This window comes from Sparassis crispa, assembly GCF_003851025.1.
Source record: "Sparassis crispa DNA, contig_000004F, whole genome shotgun sequence".
Taxonomy (NCBI): Eukaryota; Fungi; Basidiomycota; class Agaricomycetes; order Polyporales; family Sparassidaceae; genus Sparassis; species Sparassis crispa.
In genome coordinates, this window is record NW_020939751.1 from 3,129,078 (window position 1) to 3,141,313 (window position 12,236).

General features: G+C 56.5%; 6 protein-coding genes and 1 non-coding gene across 7 annotated transcripts; 5 read left to right on the forward strand and 2 right to left on the reverse strand.

The window, feature by feature from the left end:
• Positions 1-799: 799 nt before the first annotated feature.
• Positions 800-1,114, forward strand: SCP_0510670 (hypothetical protein; the record flags this gene model as incomplete). Its single annotated transcript, XM_027759120.1, has 2 exons — positions 800-932; positions 990-1,114. 2 exons carry the CDS (start codon positions 800-802, stop codon positions 1,112-1,114), a joined length of 258 nt encoding a protein of 85 aa, XP_027614921.1.
• Positions 1,115-1,307: 193 nt separating this feature from the next.
• On the forward strand, positions 1,308-2,069 carry SCP_0510680 (hypothetical protein; the record flags this gene model as incomplete). Its single annotated transcript, XM_027759121.1, has 4 exons — positions 1,308-1,364; positions 1,430-1,517; positions 1,596-1,895; positions 1,966-2,069. The coding sequence occupies 4 exons, from the start codon at positions 1,308-1,310 to the stop codon at positions 2,067-2,069; spliced, it is 549 nt and encodes a 182-aa protein (XP_027614922.1).
• Positions 2,070-2,442: 373 nt separating this feature from the next.
• Positions 2,443-3,696, reverse strand: SCP_0510690 (Sec20-domain-containing protein; the record flags this gene model as incomplete). The annotated part of the gene is made up of 5 exons (XM_027759122.1): positions 2,443-2,969; positions 3,025-3,134; positions 3,184-3,315; positions 3,365-3,456; positions 3,508-3,696. 5 exons carry the CDS (start codon positions 3,694-3,696, stop codon positions 2,443-2,445), a joined length of 1,050 nt encoding a protein of 349 aa, XP_027614923.1.
• An 850-nt stretch (positions 3,697-4,546) lies between these two features.
• SCP_0510700 (hypothetical protein) lies at positions 4,547-7,128 on the forward strand (the record flags this gene model as incomplete). The annotated part of the gene is made up of 11 exons (XM_027759123.1): positions 4,547-4,948; positions 4,998-5,063; positions 5,120-5,142; positions 5,195-5,283; positions 5,341-5,501; positions 5,552-5,628; positions 5,688-5,803; positions 5,859-6,430; positions 6,489-6,632; positions 6,686-6,954; positions 7,029-7,128. 11 exons carry the CDS (start codon positions 4,547-4,549, stop codon positions 7,126-7,128), a joined length of 2,019 nt encoding a protein of 672 aa, XP_027614924.1.
• Positions 7,129-7,950: 822 nt separating this feature from the next.
• SCP_0510710 (Probable mannosyl-oligosaccharide alpha-1,2-mannosidase) lies at positions 7,951-10,573 on the forward strand (the record flags this gene model as incomplete). The annotated part of the gene is made up of 17 exons (XM_027759124.1): positions 7,951-8,120; positions 8,178-8,280; positions 8,339-8,356; positions 8,414-8,487; positions 8,560-8,689; positions 8,746-8,805; positions 8,860-8,883; positions 8,955-8,980; positions 9,035-9,101; positions 9,168-9,183; positions 9,234-9,289; positions 9,339-9,470; positions 9,554-9,659; positions 9,729-9,813; positions 9,872-10,219; positions 10,297-10,340; positions 10,398-10,573. The coding sequence occupies 17 exons, from the start codon at positions 7,951-7,953 to the stop codon at positions 10,571-10,573; spliced, it is 1,635 nt and encodes a 544-aa protein (XP_027614925.1).
• A 439-nt stretch (positions 10,574-11,012) lies between these two features.
• SCP_0510720 (Uncharacterized protein) lies at positions 11,013-12,002 on the reverse strand (the record flags this gene model as incomplete). The annotated part of the gene is made up of 4 exons (XM_027759125.1): positions 11,013-11,228; positions 11,286-11,567; positions 11,623-11,821; positions 11,875-12,002. The coding sequence occupies 4 exons, from the start codon at positions 12,000-12,002 to the stop codon at positions 11,013-11,015; spliced, it is 825 nt and encodes a 274-aa protein (XP_027614926.1).
• Positions 12,003-12,100: 98 nt separating this feature from the next.
• Positions 12,101-12,190, forward strand: SCP_t0510730. Its single transcript is given in 2 exon segments — positions 12,101-12,136; positions 12,155-12,190. It is a non-coding gene; the product is annotated as a tRNA-Cys (tRNA).
• The last annotated feature ends 46 nt before the right edge of the window (positions 12,191-12,236 follow it).

Consider the following 12,236-nt stretch of genomic DNA (forward strand, 5'->3'; position numbering starts at 1 on the left):
CAGGCGTTCTTCCATCTCGTCATGAACAACTCATTCGGGCCGCTGATTAAATACCTGCCGCTGACACTCGCGGACCAGGCCATACCCGTGCCCGACGAGAACCGCGCAGCCGCGGAGCGCCAGCTGGATGACCAGGCGTCCGTGCACAGCGTCAACCCCGAGAAGCAGCGCCTGCGCGACGGATCGACTGACACCGCGCCGAGCCAGGACGCCTACGCCAAACGTGCAGAGACCGTCGAGGAGGCGGAGCGCGGCGCGCCCTGTGGGTCCGGGGACGTTGACGGTGGCGTGGACTCGATCAAGGGCGTGGACGAGGAGGACGGCCCGAAGGACTTCTACCACCCCGCGAGCGTGGACCCTCAGCGGGTCATTTGGATACCACAGGATGCACTTGGCCTTGCTGTCGTAGAGGAGGAGGCGATGAGGCAGCGGGGCATATTGGTGTCATCGAGGAATGCGGAGATGGACGCGAAGGGAAACGTTGATATCCAGGGGCCGCCGCCGGACCAGCTAGAGGCCAAGTGAGGCCATGCTACGCGAGCCTCTGACGTGCGGGAACTTCCTCACACGCGGAAGGGAGTGCTGGATGCTTTATTGGACATAGTGGAGATGAGTTGCAGTCGGTGGCGGTCTCTTGCCTATTTGTTTGGACTGCGTGCTCACCCGGCGTCGTCATGTCATGATAGATAATTCTGCTTGGATTTCTTGGAACTTGTAGCATATCAATATTTCAATTCTTTTGACACAGTCCTGCACTGGCCATGGGTGCACTCGGGACTCACCTGCATTCGTTTGCAATATGCGGACAGAGGAGTCGTACAGTATGCTGCGTACCGCCCGTGCGGGTCACGTCGGGTCTTGGCTCTGGATACTGACGACGGAGGGCCCTGATGTGAGGGTCTGCAGAGGACCTACACAGAGTGCGCCCGGAGGTGCGTATTAAGGTTTAAGCATATGAGTGCCACTTACTTTCGACCCCTTTCTTGCAGATGTCTTCGTCCACCCCTGCACCACTGCCATCAGAGCAGTCTTTGTCCGACCCACCTCCTCGTTACACGAGCAGTCGTGTCCATCCTTATTGCCCAACCTGCGCCTGTCCTCCACCACCTCCTGACTATAGGACTGTACAGACTGAAGATGAAGACCATGAGTGGGCCTCCCTGCATCCAAGTATAACCCGCAACTTTGACTCTATTAGTTCAATGACACTGACCCTTCCATTGACGGACTAATCCGTATTCGATTTTTTGACTATGTGCTCGCAGGACCTTACCAGCATAGAGAACTACTCTTTCCTCTCGCTGGGGATGGGTTTCTGGACTACAAAAGTTCTCGCTGAGACTTTAGAGGTCAAGAAAGTTATGGTGTGCCACAATCCCTCTTATTCATAAATAGGAAACTCTGCTGAATACGACTGTTAACTCCAAAGATTCCAGTGCCTCTCCTAACTCCTCTTCGAGAATCGGCGTATTTCATTAGGGAAGCAGTCCGGCTGAGCGGTTACGTGCCAGTAGCTGGTTTGTATCCTCAGCTCACGTTATGCCACCGAGCTGCTGGACGTGTGCGCGCTCCATGCTGATGTATTCATATCTTAGAATTCAGCCGTAATGAGACGGAAAAGTTCCCCTACAGCCTCTTCCTCCCCCGGTCGAATGTCCGCGTGCGATGGTATCCTTCGCCAAGCACCGACATGTCGCTGTTTGAAGAGGCACTGGAGGAAATCGATGTGCATGCGTGTCTCTCCCTTGGAAGCATTGCTCGGAAGCACGGCATTCCGCACGTCCAAGTCTTTAATCCTTGCACGCTGCAGCGCATTCGCACTAAATTCATGGGCGTCCTCCATCCTCTGGAACGATCTCGTGCTATGGGCATCAGGGCATTTATTGCGGTCACCGGTGAGGCCATTTCAGAAACTCCATCTTCCAATGTGCTGTCGCTTATCCTGATAAAACTTTCGCCTTGCAGATGCGACGGTACCCCTCCCCGTAGCAAGCATAAGTGATGTGCAAATTAATCGGGAGGCAGGCAGCGTTTGGCGTGATGGTAATGATCAGATCGTTCCAACCTAGCTTACTATCCACCCCATTACCGTTGAAGCATGGCGGAACTGGTCTGTTGACCCGCGGTGTCGGTAGGGTGCGCTACTTCATTCACATCAGGGTACGAGGCCGGACGGAGGCTCCTATTTTCATAGATACCTCGATTAACAGAAATTGACTACACTGTACTCATTCGAAAGAGCATGCATGGCAGCAACGCGAACCCGGCGAGCGGATGCTGCTATGATATCCAGTGTTGCCGGACGTCGGCTTTTTTCTATCGCTGAGGGATCTGCGAGGCATAGATTTCCGACGGTTAATATCCACCGCGGCACCGTAACAGGTGTGAGCAGAAATAAAGTATCAAAACGACGTGGCCGAAAATAAATGAAGTTCAGGCGTGTTACAATTCATCGTGCGTACTAGATTCCACGCCATCCGAAAATTCAGGTCGTCCAGAAAAACCTGGAGATGGTGAGGAGACTGTAGATGCGCTGGATGTACCCAGTATATCGAGAATTGAGGTATCCAAAGGAGGCAGACTCTCATCCACAGCTTCTGAGGGATGTACGGCCAAGCTGGTCGCTGTAGCTGCCACAGAGGAAGCTGTCAGCACCGCGGTCGACGCCGCCTCTACGACTGTTTTCAACAAGACCTCTCCTTCCTCCATCCGCACCAGCCCCGCGTCCCCGCTAAAGTCTGGGATGAAGCGTGTCCACCAGAGCGCGATCCGCAGGCCGCGGTCAACGAGGCGCTGCTTAAGGATGAAAAGCACGACGAGGAGGAAGAAGGCGAGCCCGGCGAGGATAAGTAGGCGGTCCAGCCAGTCGGACTTCTCGAGCGCAGTTATGAGCTGCTTCGAGGCCGACATGAGGCCGTCGAGCACGTCATGAGTGGAGGAAGTCGAGCGGAGAGCTGCAGTCGATGAATCTGCGTGCAGCAATAGTTAGTGCGGTCGGAACGGATACAGATACTTGGAGCTCACCGAGAAGTTGGCTTGAGAGGACCGAGCGCTCGAGCTCACCCTGCATGAGGTTGATCGTGCGCTGTAGTGCTTCCGTTACGTCGTTATTAGCCTTCATGAGTGCGTCTTCGCTGTCATCCTGTTAGCGAAGGCCTCGGTAGAGTCGAATGAAACACTGACGTGACTTTCTCATTCAGAGTCTGTTTCTCCGTCACAGCAGACGAGTGCAGGAGCTCTTCTCTACTCGACAGCTGGTTTGCGTCAATCACGCGTTTCGATGCGAGCACGGCAGCCCGAGTGTCTTTGCGCAGACTGCACAGGGTGAATGTCCACGCGAAAGACAACGCAGCACCGCGCTCACCTCGTCAGAGCATCGCGGAATTCGTCAACAATTTGCCTGAGCTCCTGCCGATCGCGCTCGCTCGCCTGGTCATCAACTGCGATGTCAAGAACCTATTCAGATGGTTTTGCAGCGCGTCACGGACAGGGCGGAGCACGCCTTACCTCGATATGCCGGGTGAATGCATCCAGGTCCTCACGCAGTTCTGTCGCGAGCTGCTGCTGGACCGCGAGCGGGCCCTTGCATGTCCGCAGGCGGGGTATCTGAAAGTCCGCAATGTCCTTCTGTTTCCGTTGTACGGAGGCTATGAGAGATGTTGTCCCTTCGTCGAGCATGCTGGGAATGGGTGGCATTGTACTAGGAGACGAGAGAACGTTTAAACTGATATGATACCTCTTCCAGGATTCTCGTGAACGGGGATCGTGATCTCCACGCTGTTAGAGGCTCTTGCGTACGAGACCAAACCGCATCCTTTGTCGGAATGCCGGCCCGGATCTGCCGAGCGCCTAGAAGCACCCTACTCCGTTCGCTTGAATTACATAAGAGCCGTTCCTTCGTATACGCTCGAGTCACGGCGAAAAGGGTTGCAATCCAAATCGATTAATCTGTTTTCTCAGAAACTATTCAATATTAATGTCTCTAGCTCGACAGGCAGGGAAACCCAACTTTTTCTTAAGAGAACACTTAACTTAAATGCACTTATAGTTCTCATTTAAGGGAAAAAATGACAAAAAGGGCCTAACATTAAGTGTCTGAAATCAAACTTATTGAGACTTATTTGAGAATTTTTAGTTTTAAATAATGGTGTTGCATGGTCCAGTCCTAGGACCACTCTAGGACTGCGGACTGGACCAGGACTATGAGGAGTGGTTCTAGGACCAAACACTGGTCCTGAAGCACTTGAAGATGTGTGACCTTTTGCTGATGGACCAGATCATCTTGGTCAAGCCATGGGATACTAGCAGAGGTGGCCCATAATTTTGGGGATGTGGGACGAAGAGGCATTGGGTGCTGTATGAGAAGGAGCGGGCGGATGAGCTGATCGAACTACGTCGCTTGCCAAAAACGGAAGGCGGGGACAGTGGCGGGGCAGTGGATCATATTTCCTTTGTCGCAAAACACCCAACGTCCTCGACTCCTCGTAATTATCTGCTTTTTACGCATATTGCGAACTTACTGTCAACTACTATTATACTTACTACGATGGACACTGACAATTCTGCACAAACGGCTGCAATTGATGCTTCTGGTAATGCTACCGTCGAGCAGCCGCTGCCCGCCGCGTCTCCTAAAGGACGACAGTCGAAACGCCCTCGCTGGCGACGCACCACAACGGAAGCCGGCGCACCCCGCCCATGCTATCTCGCTGAAGTGCCCTTGGAAGTTTTGGCCGAGATATTGTCGCATACGGCGTCAACGCGGGATCTCCTCGCGCTTGCCCGGTGCAGCAAGCAGTTCTGCGCGACTCTTGTGGATAACCCAGCTACGGTCTATATCTGGCGCCGGGCTCGGGCGCGTTGTGCCCCGCTTCCCATTCCGGACCCCACGCCCAATTTCACGGAGTATTCGTATGCGGCCTTTTTGTTCGATGGGGGCGAGTGCGAGGTCGGTGGCACCTCTTATACATGTTTCTCTCATTGATCTGTGGGGACAGATATGCAAGGCCAAGACGCGCAACATGTATCGTTGGTTTGCCCTCCGTCTCCGTATTTGTGACAAGGTAAGTATGGTCGTTGCTTAACCTGCAGAAGCGCTCACTGTTGCACTGTGCACCAGAGCCTGTGCCGCACAAAGTGGAGGTAAAGCGCGTTCCCTCTCTCATAAAGGGTCTGTGATCTCACGCATGAGTAGGGAAAGTGTCATGACCATCACATTGGCCTCCGTGCCTCCTCGCTATTCGGAGCTTCTGTCCTGGATACCACGAACAGAGGGGAATGACCGTATGTTTAGCGAGTTAATGTCAGCATACCGATGATATGCTCATTTCTTGTACCCAGCATCCGTCGTTCTCTGGGTGCACGACGCCATTCAGATCAGAGCGACCGACTGGCTCGCCGCGGTGGACGAGTTTAACAAAGAATCTCGGATGCCAGCTACGCTCGAGGCGTATGTGCGCAGGAAGCAGGTTCTAGCCGATCGGCTACCGGTCATTATGGAGGTTTGTCTGTTTTGCTCGCCTGTGTCACACGTCTAATTGTCCGCCCAAAGCATGCACGGAAGTTGGCGCAGTGGAGGGGCATGCGTGAATCGTTCACGAAGCAGGTCAAGTCCAGGAACGAGGCGAAGTGCGTGTATTCCGCCGCTCGTATCTAGTGCAGTCTCTGATGTATATCGTTGCACATAGGGCAAATTCATTTGCCGTCGCCGAAGGCTGGTCAGCCTGGGATCTTCTGCACACAGAGACATACGGCCTGTTGCATCGCTCTAAAATCCTTTCACTAGAGAACGTCAAGGACACAGGTGCGTGGACTTTTCACCGTCTCACGCGTCCGACTACATGATGCTCCATGAACAGACTTCGCGTTGATCCGTCCCACTGTCGAACGGGAAATCATCGCAAACAAAGAGCGGCAGGAGCGCTGCGCTGCCGAACACGCCTATTCAAAGCGGCGGGCGGACGTCAAGCAGCACTACGACCGCCTGCGGTCCGCGGCAGAGAAGCAAGTGCTACCCCCGCTCGGCGAGTTCCGCAAGCTCTCCGTAATGCGGCTCATGCAGGAGAAGCCGTCCGATGCCGCGGCGGGCATCTCACAGGAGCTCAAGAATTCGAAGCTCGTCGCGGAGCTGCTGAAAGACAATTTGCGGGCATGGCGCGAAGGTGCGCGAGACGCGCTTGCTGCCGCACTTGGTTTCCCTGGCTGGAAGAGCTTCAGCAAAAAGAAGCTGCATCCCGTCGAACGGCTCAACGCGTGGTTCAAGTGCAAGAAATGTGCCAAGTTTGAGGGTGCCTCGAGCGGCTCGAGTAATCGCCCTCCGCTGCCTGCACTCGACTTCGCTGCCGCCTGTGAGCACAGGTGCCCGCATCTGAACAAGAGGAAGCGAGCGAGAGAAACTTGGAGCGCAGATCACTTCGAGCCTGATCAGCCTGTATGTTTCTGCTGTACGATCGCTTCTGATACAACCGACGTGCTGAGAAACTATTCAGGTTATAGACGCTACTACTCATATACTGAAGCTCTGCTCGATTGATCCTGAGGAGTCAGATTCTTTGAATAAAGTGCAGGGTTTTGGGACATCTTTCGGCTGTAAGTCGTGCCCTTCGCGGCTTGTCATGGACTTCAAGAGCATGGTGCGCACTTCTGCCGTCCGTTGAGCCGGACTCGATTCTGACTGCAATGCCAGGCACAACACTGTAAACGCCACGACAACCCCCAATTCTGCCGTCGCCTGGAGCAACCCAGCGTCATTGAGCACGGTCTTGCGAAAGAACTGCGCGATCACCCCTCGCGCGATGCGATCCGCCGCGCGGAGCTCGTGCTCTACGGCTGCCGACACTGTGAGCAGATTCGCGTTAAGGCCGGGGCTGCGGGAACCACCGACAAGAGCAACAGACTCGCACTGAAGGGCAAAATATATACCTTCCATGGCCTGCGTTCACATGTGAAAGAGAAGTGCGTCACGTATCCTCGTGGTGTGTCCGGTACAGTTTCTGATGCTGATGCCGTCGGCCCGTTTCTGCATCTAGACATGGGATCGCACAGATCGCGGACGAGGATTTCTTCCGTCAAAAAGAGCCTGAGGCCCCGGTGCAACCCGGATTGGTTTTCGATATCGATGCCTTGTAGACGATTTGGTGCTTTATCTGTATATTATCAAACCTGACTAATTGATATATTTCGGTGGAAGGGGCTGATGGCAGAGCGCCGAAACAGTGCTGCTCAGACGCGTGAGGCGTGTGCGAAGTGCGTGGTTCCGAATCTGGAAGTGGCAATCCACCTCGACTTCGTTTGTGTCGCGAGAACGTCCATGTCCGCAAGTGCTCTTCTCGGACTTCGAACCCATGCGCTGCACCATCACGAGAACATTCGTGCCGTACCCCGGAGAATTGCTCAGAGCCCTCGCCGAGTTCGCCTTGTTCTCTGAGCGAACGAACCGCAGGGAAGCGGGGTGCGTTCTAAAAGTTTCCGACCATCTGGCCCTGCCCGACCTGCGAGTTGATGTCTCGAGCACAGCACTGTGATCTGACCACCCAGCTCTACGTCATGAATACATGTGGCTACTTTTCTGCAGGTACGTCCGGCAGGCGCGAGCAGATGATGGAGCGAGCAGATGATGAAGCGGTACCATGTGAGTTTCCGTCGGCCAGTCTGATCGTTCCGTACTGATTCGCCCAGGGAGGAAGAAGGCGGTCCAAAATAAACCGTCCCGTCGCACCCGGACCCGGCTGGCTACACTAGGGTGCAGCCCGCTCTCAAGCACGCCAATGCAGCACTCCTCAGCGATTTCGCCAGCAAATAAATCTGTGCGAAAAGATGGAAGCAGATACTGGTGCCGGAGCCTCGTCCCCTGAGTGCGCGTATATAACCTCAGATGGTCCGTACGTCCCCTCTCGTCCTGCTCGCCAGGACGACCTGAACGTCTGTCTACTTCGCGAGAAGTTTGCTCCAATGGGTTTCCGTCTACTCGGCTCTGTCGTCCTCGCCCTCGTTACGTCCTGGTCCGTTCCTGGCGTCCTTGGAGGGCCCGTCCAGAGCCCCGACATCGTCATGCCGTCCGACGCCGCAGCGAACAGGCAGAGGGTGGTAGATGTGTTTACGACAAGCTGGGACGCGTATTCGTTCGTGCTTTTTTGCATCCGCTGGCTATTTGCCTCAATTGTAATTATATGCTGTAGGAAGTACGCGTACGGCCATGACGACCTGAGCCCCGTGAGCCTGAGCTACAGCGACTCGTATGGCGGGTGGGGCGCGACGATCGTGGACGCATTGGATACGATGGTGAGGTGTTACTCTGTTCTGCTCCGGGGCGATATGTGTGTTGACTCGTGGACGGCAGTACATCATGGGCCTGACGGTATGACCGACAGCGATCTCGGCCTGAGATATACAGATGTTGACGCGTCGAACTCAGGATCTCTTCGAGCAGGCCGTGAACTGGACCACCAGTCTGGACTTCACGGTCACGCCCACGGACGACGAGATTGAGTGCGCACCCATCTCCTGTCTACCCCTCGTTGTCTAATTAGCCATTGCTTAACCATGCGTTCGTCACCGCAGCCTCTTCGAGACGACCATCCGGTACGTCGCTGCGTCGTTGTGTGCGTACGAGTTGAGCGGCGAGAAGTACCCCGCGCTCGTAAAACAAGCTCAGGCACTCGTGGACAAGATGTCAAACGCATGGGTCGGGGTGCGTCTCTTCCTCGACGCGGGTTATGTGTCTGTGTCTGATGCGTGGTCTGGCAGGACAACGCTGTCCCATATGGGTATATGAACTGGAACCAGAGCGTGCCCGTTGTCGGGACGGTAAGATCGCTTGCAACGCTACTTTCTGCCGTTGCTGATGCGCTGTTCTGGCAGTCCAATATCGCAGAGGCGGGAACAGTAAGTGCTCGAATACCTACACGCATATATGCACTTGTTCTGAGTGATCTGGGACGGGGGATGTACTGTAGCTCACTTTGGAGTGGGGCACTCTGGCGTACGTCGTGTCTTTGCATTGAGATACTTTATAGGATCTAACGAGGCTTTTCAGCAACTTCACAGGAAATGACACATACCGTGTCCTGGCGGAGAAGCCAGTACGTTGGATCGCGAATCTGGTGCGTGACAGCTCATATTCACCGACTTCAGTAGTCTCACTGACCCTTGCGCTATGTTTCTCGCAGGCCCCGCCTCTCCCAGGTACGTAAAGTCAGGTCTGCAGTTCCCGAGCTCGGTCTCAGCCCTCCCAGGCCTGCCCGCGCAAGGAATAGACCCCAGCACGGGAGATTTTGTCGGGTCATATGTGGTGTGCACCCTTTCCTTTTCCCTTCCGTGCACGATGGTGACGATGCCAGACCTGGGGCGGCGGCTCGGACAGCTACTTCGAGTACTTGATCAAGTACGCGCGGTTGACAAACACGGACGACACGCTCTTCGCGGACGCGTGGGCGACCGCGGTGGACTCCTCGCTGCACAACCTCGCGCGGGTGCGTGCCCCGTTTCGTTCTGTTTCCCACTGTGCACTGCTGAGGTGCAGTTGGACGCGACGCGTGTGGGTTGACGCGGACAGACCTCAACGGTGCAGGAGTGGCAGTACCTGGCGGACTGGGATGATGGAACGATCATCCACATCGGGTCGCACCTCGAGTGCTACCACGCGGGGAACTGGATCCTCGGTGAGTCTGGTGTCTCTGCCGCTTGGGATGACGTTGTCTGGGGATGCTGACGCGGGCGCACACTGGCAGGCGGGAGTCTGTTGAACAATGCGACGATTGTGAATTTCGCGCTGGACCTGATGGACGCGTGCTGGAACACGTACGCGAGCACCGCGTAGGCCCCTTCCCCATGACTTGGCTGAGGTCGCGCTGACGCTCGCTGCGGCACGCAGGACAGGCATCGGCCCCGAGGTTTTCGGGTACTTCTCCTCAGACGGGAACTACACGGGCTCCTCGCCGAGCTCGGGGGACCTCGCGTTCTATGAGCGGCACGGGTTCTTCGTGTACCCCGGCGACAGCGACTACTACCTGCGGCCGGAGGTGCTCGAGTCGAACTTCTACGCGTGGCGCGCGACGGGGGACGTGCGCTACTACGAGAACGCGGTGAGCGCGCTCGAAAGCTTCGAGACGTGGCTGCCGGCGCCCGTGGCGTATGCGGGCATTGACGACGTGGACGCGACGGACTCGGCGTTCATCGATGACATGCAGAGCTTCTGGTTCGCGGAGGTGCTCAAGTATCTGTGCGTCTATCCACTCAGCCTTTCCTCCACGTCCGGCTGCTCACAGCCCTCTGTTTCGTTTCCCCGCGTGTGCGCAGGTACCTGACGTTCAGCGACCCTAGCGTGATCAGCCTCGACGACTGTGCGTGCCCTAACCTCCTTCATTCGCACTCACAATCGCTGACTCAGTCGCTCGCAGACGTGTTCAACACGGAGGCGCACCCGTTTAAGGCACCGCCGGCGAAGGCAACGTACGGGAGCGGGAACCTGTTTGTCCCGTCCGGGACGTTTGCACCGCAGGCGGGCCCGCTACCACAGGTGAGTCCCGCGCCGCCCGTAGCGCCGAGCCCGGTGCCGCCGACGCCGACGCTGTAGGTGGCGGAGGAGGGAGAGGCTCGGAGGAGCGCTGGAGGAAGTGAAGAAACTAAAGGCGAGGGCCGAGCGCGTGAATGGAGGTAGTATGTGTGCTTTCCGGCGTTTACTTTTATTGGGCATCTTGAAAGATTTGGACGTTGAACGATAGTCGTGATCTGTCGTCTGTACGAGCCGATATATCTTCCTAGCGTATGCGCATCCGTGAATGGCACCGGTCAGTAGTAGCGCGAGCTGAGTGGTGGTCATTCAATATTCAATGCCAATCTGCACTCAACAGTCGCGTCGATCGCCGATGCCAGATTTACCGCACAAAATGAGAGAAGTAAATATCAGTTGCAAGCGAATAATAGTGAAAAATGCAGCAGACTAGAGACACATAAAGACGTGGACACAGTCCTTTTGCAGTATGACAGCGTCCTCACCTCCTCCCTAGCCCAGCTCACTTGTTTGCGCGCCACGCCGCACTGCGTGAGAGCGCCTGCTGGCCCGCGAGGACGGTCACGGCGCCGAGGCCCGCGCTGTAGAGAAGGACCTGCCCGAGACGGAGATCGACCCAGTACCAGAAGAGCAGCACCTCGAACGCGCCGAGACAGCCCATGAAGGGGAGCGTGTACGGCGAGAGGAGGTGCGGGAGGCGTGGGGAAATCTGTGTCCACTGATGGTTACGGGTGGGTTAGCGTTAACTCCAGGCTAGGGGGGATACAGGGCTTACAAGCGTGGTGAGCAGGAGCCAGGGGGCGACGGTGAAGTAGGTGAAGAGCGCGGACACGAGGGGCGGGGGCCGCTTCTGGGGCTCGCGGAAGGTGTGTGCGATGGGCGGGCGGGGGTGGAAGGACGCTTCGTCCGGGTGCACATGCAGGGGGAGCGAGGGCGGGACGGTGAGCGAGAAGAGGTCGTATTTGGCAGGTGTGTGCGTGAAGGAGCCGAGGAGGAGCGTCACGTTCAGCGGCGCCGCGGCGGTCGGCGGGAGCGAGGCAGGCGGGCGTGCCATGTTCTGCAGCGCCAGTTCAGTTCAGTCAGATCCCACAGCAATTAGAGGGTATGCACACCAGCTCGAACTTGGCCTTTCCGCCGGCTGTGACGCGGACGGGCTGGATGCCCTCCTCGCCGGAGGCTTCGTCCACGAAGCGGAGGAAGGTCTGATGCGGCTGCACGCCCTTGCCCTCGTCGTCCACGACCTGGAATGTCAACTTCAGAGCGTCCACGGGGCCGAGCGTCAGCTCTGGCACCACGCCCTGGGCAAGCAGCCTGTGGGCAGAGGCGCGTCAGTGTGCGTGTGTACGTGTCAGCGGCGGGCGTACGGCTGTGTGTGCAGCTGCGTTGCATCTGGTCCGAAGAGGGTGACGCGGGGGGATTGCAAGGAAAGGGCGGAGGTGTGGGCTTGGGCGGTGGCCAGCAGGGCCAGCAGTGCGAGGGCGAGTGTGCCCATGGCAGAGATCGTTTGCCGCAGAACGCTGCGGCGACCAGCTCTCCAACATTACCGGCTATCCAAGCTTAATAATTGAGATGAGAAACATCTAAATGTCCGGTCCTATAGCTCAGTGGTAGAGCGTACGATTGCAGTCCTCCAAGAGGAAAATTATCGTACTGTCGCGTGTTCGAGCCACGCTGGGACCTTACCATGATAGGTCCAGTGTTTTGTTCGGTTTTGTGTTTCCTTGTG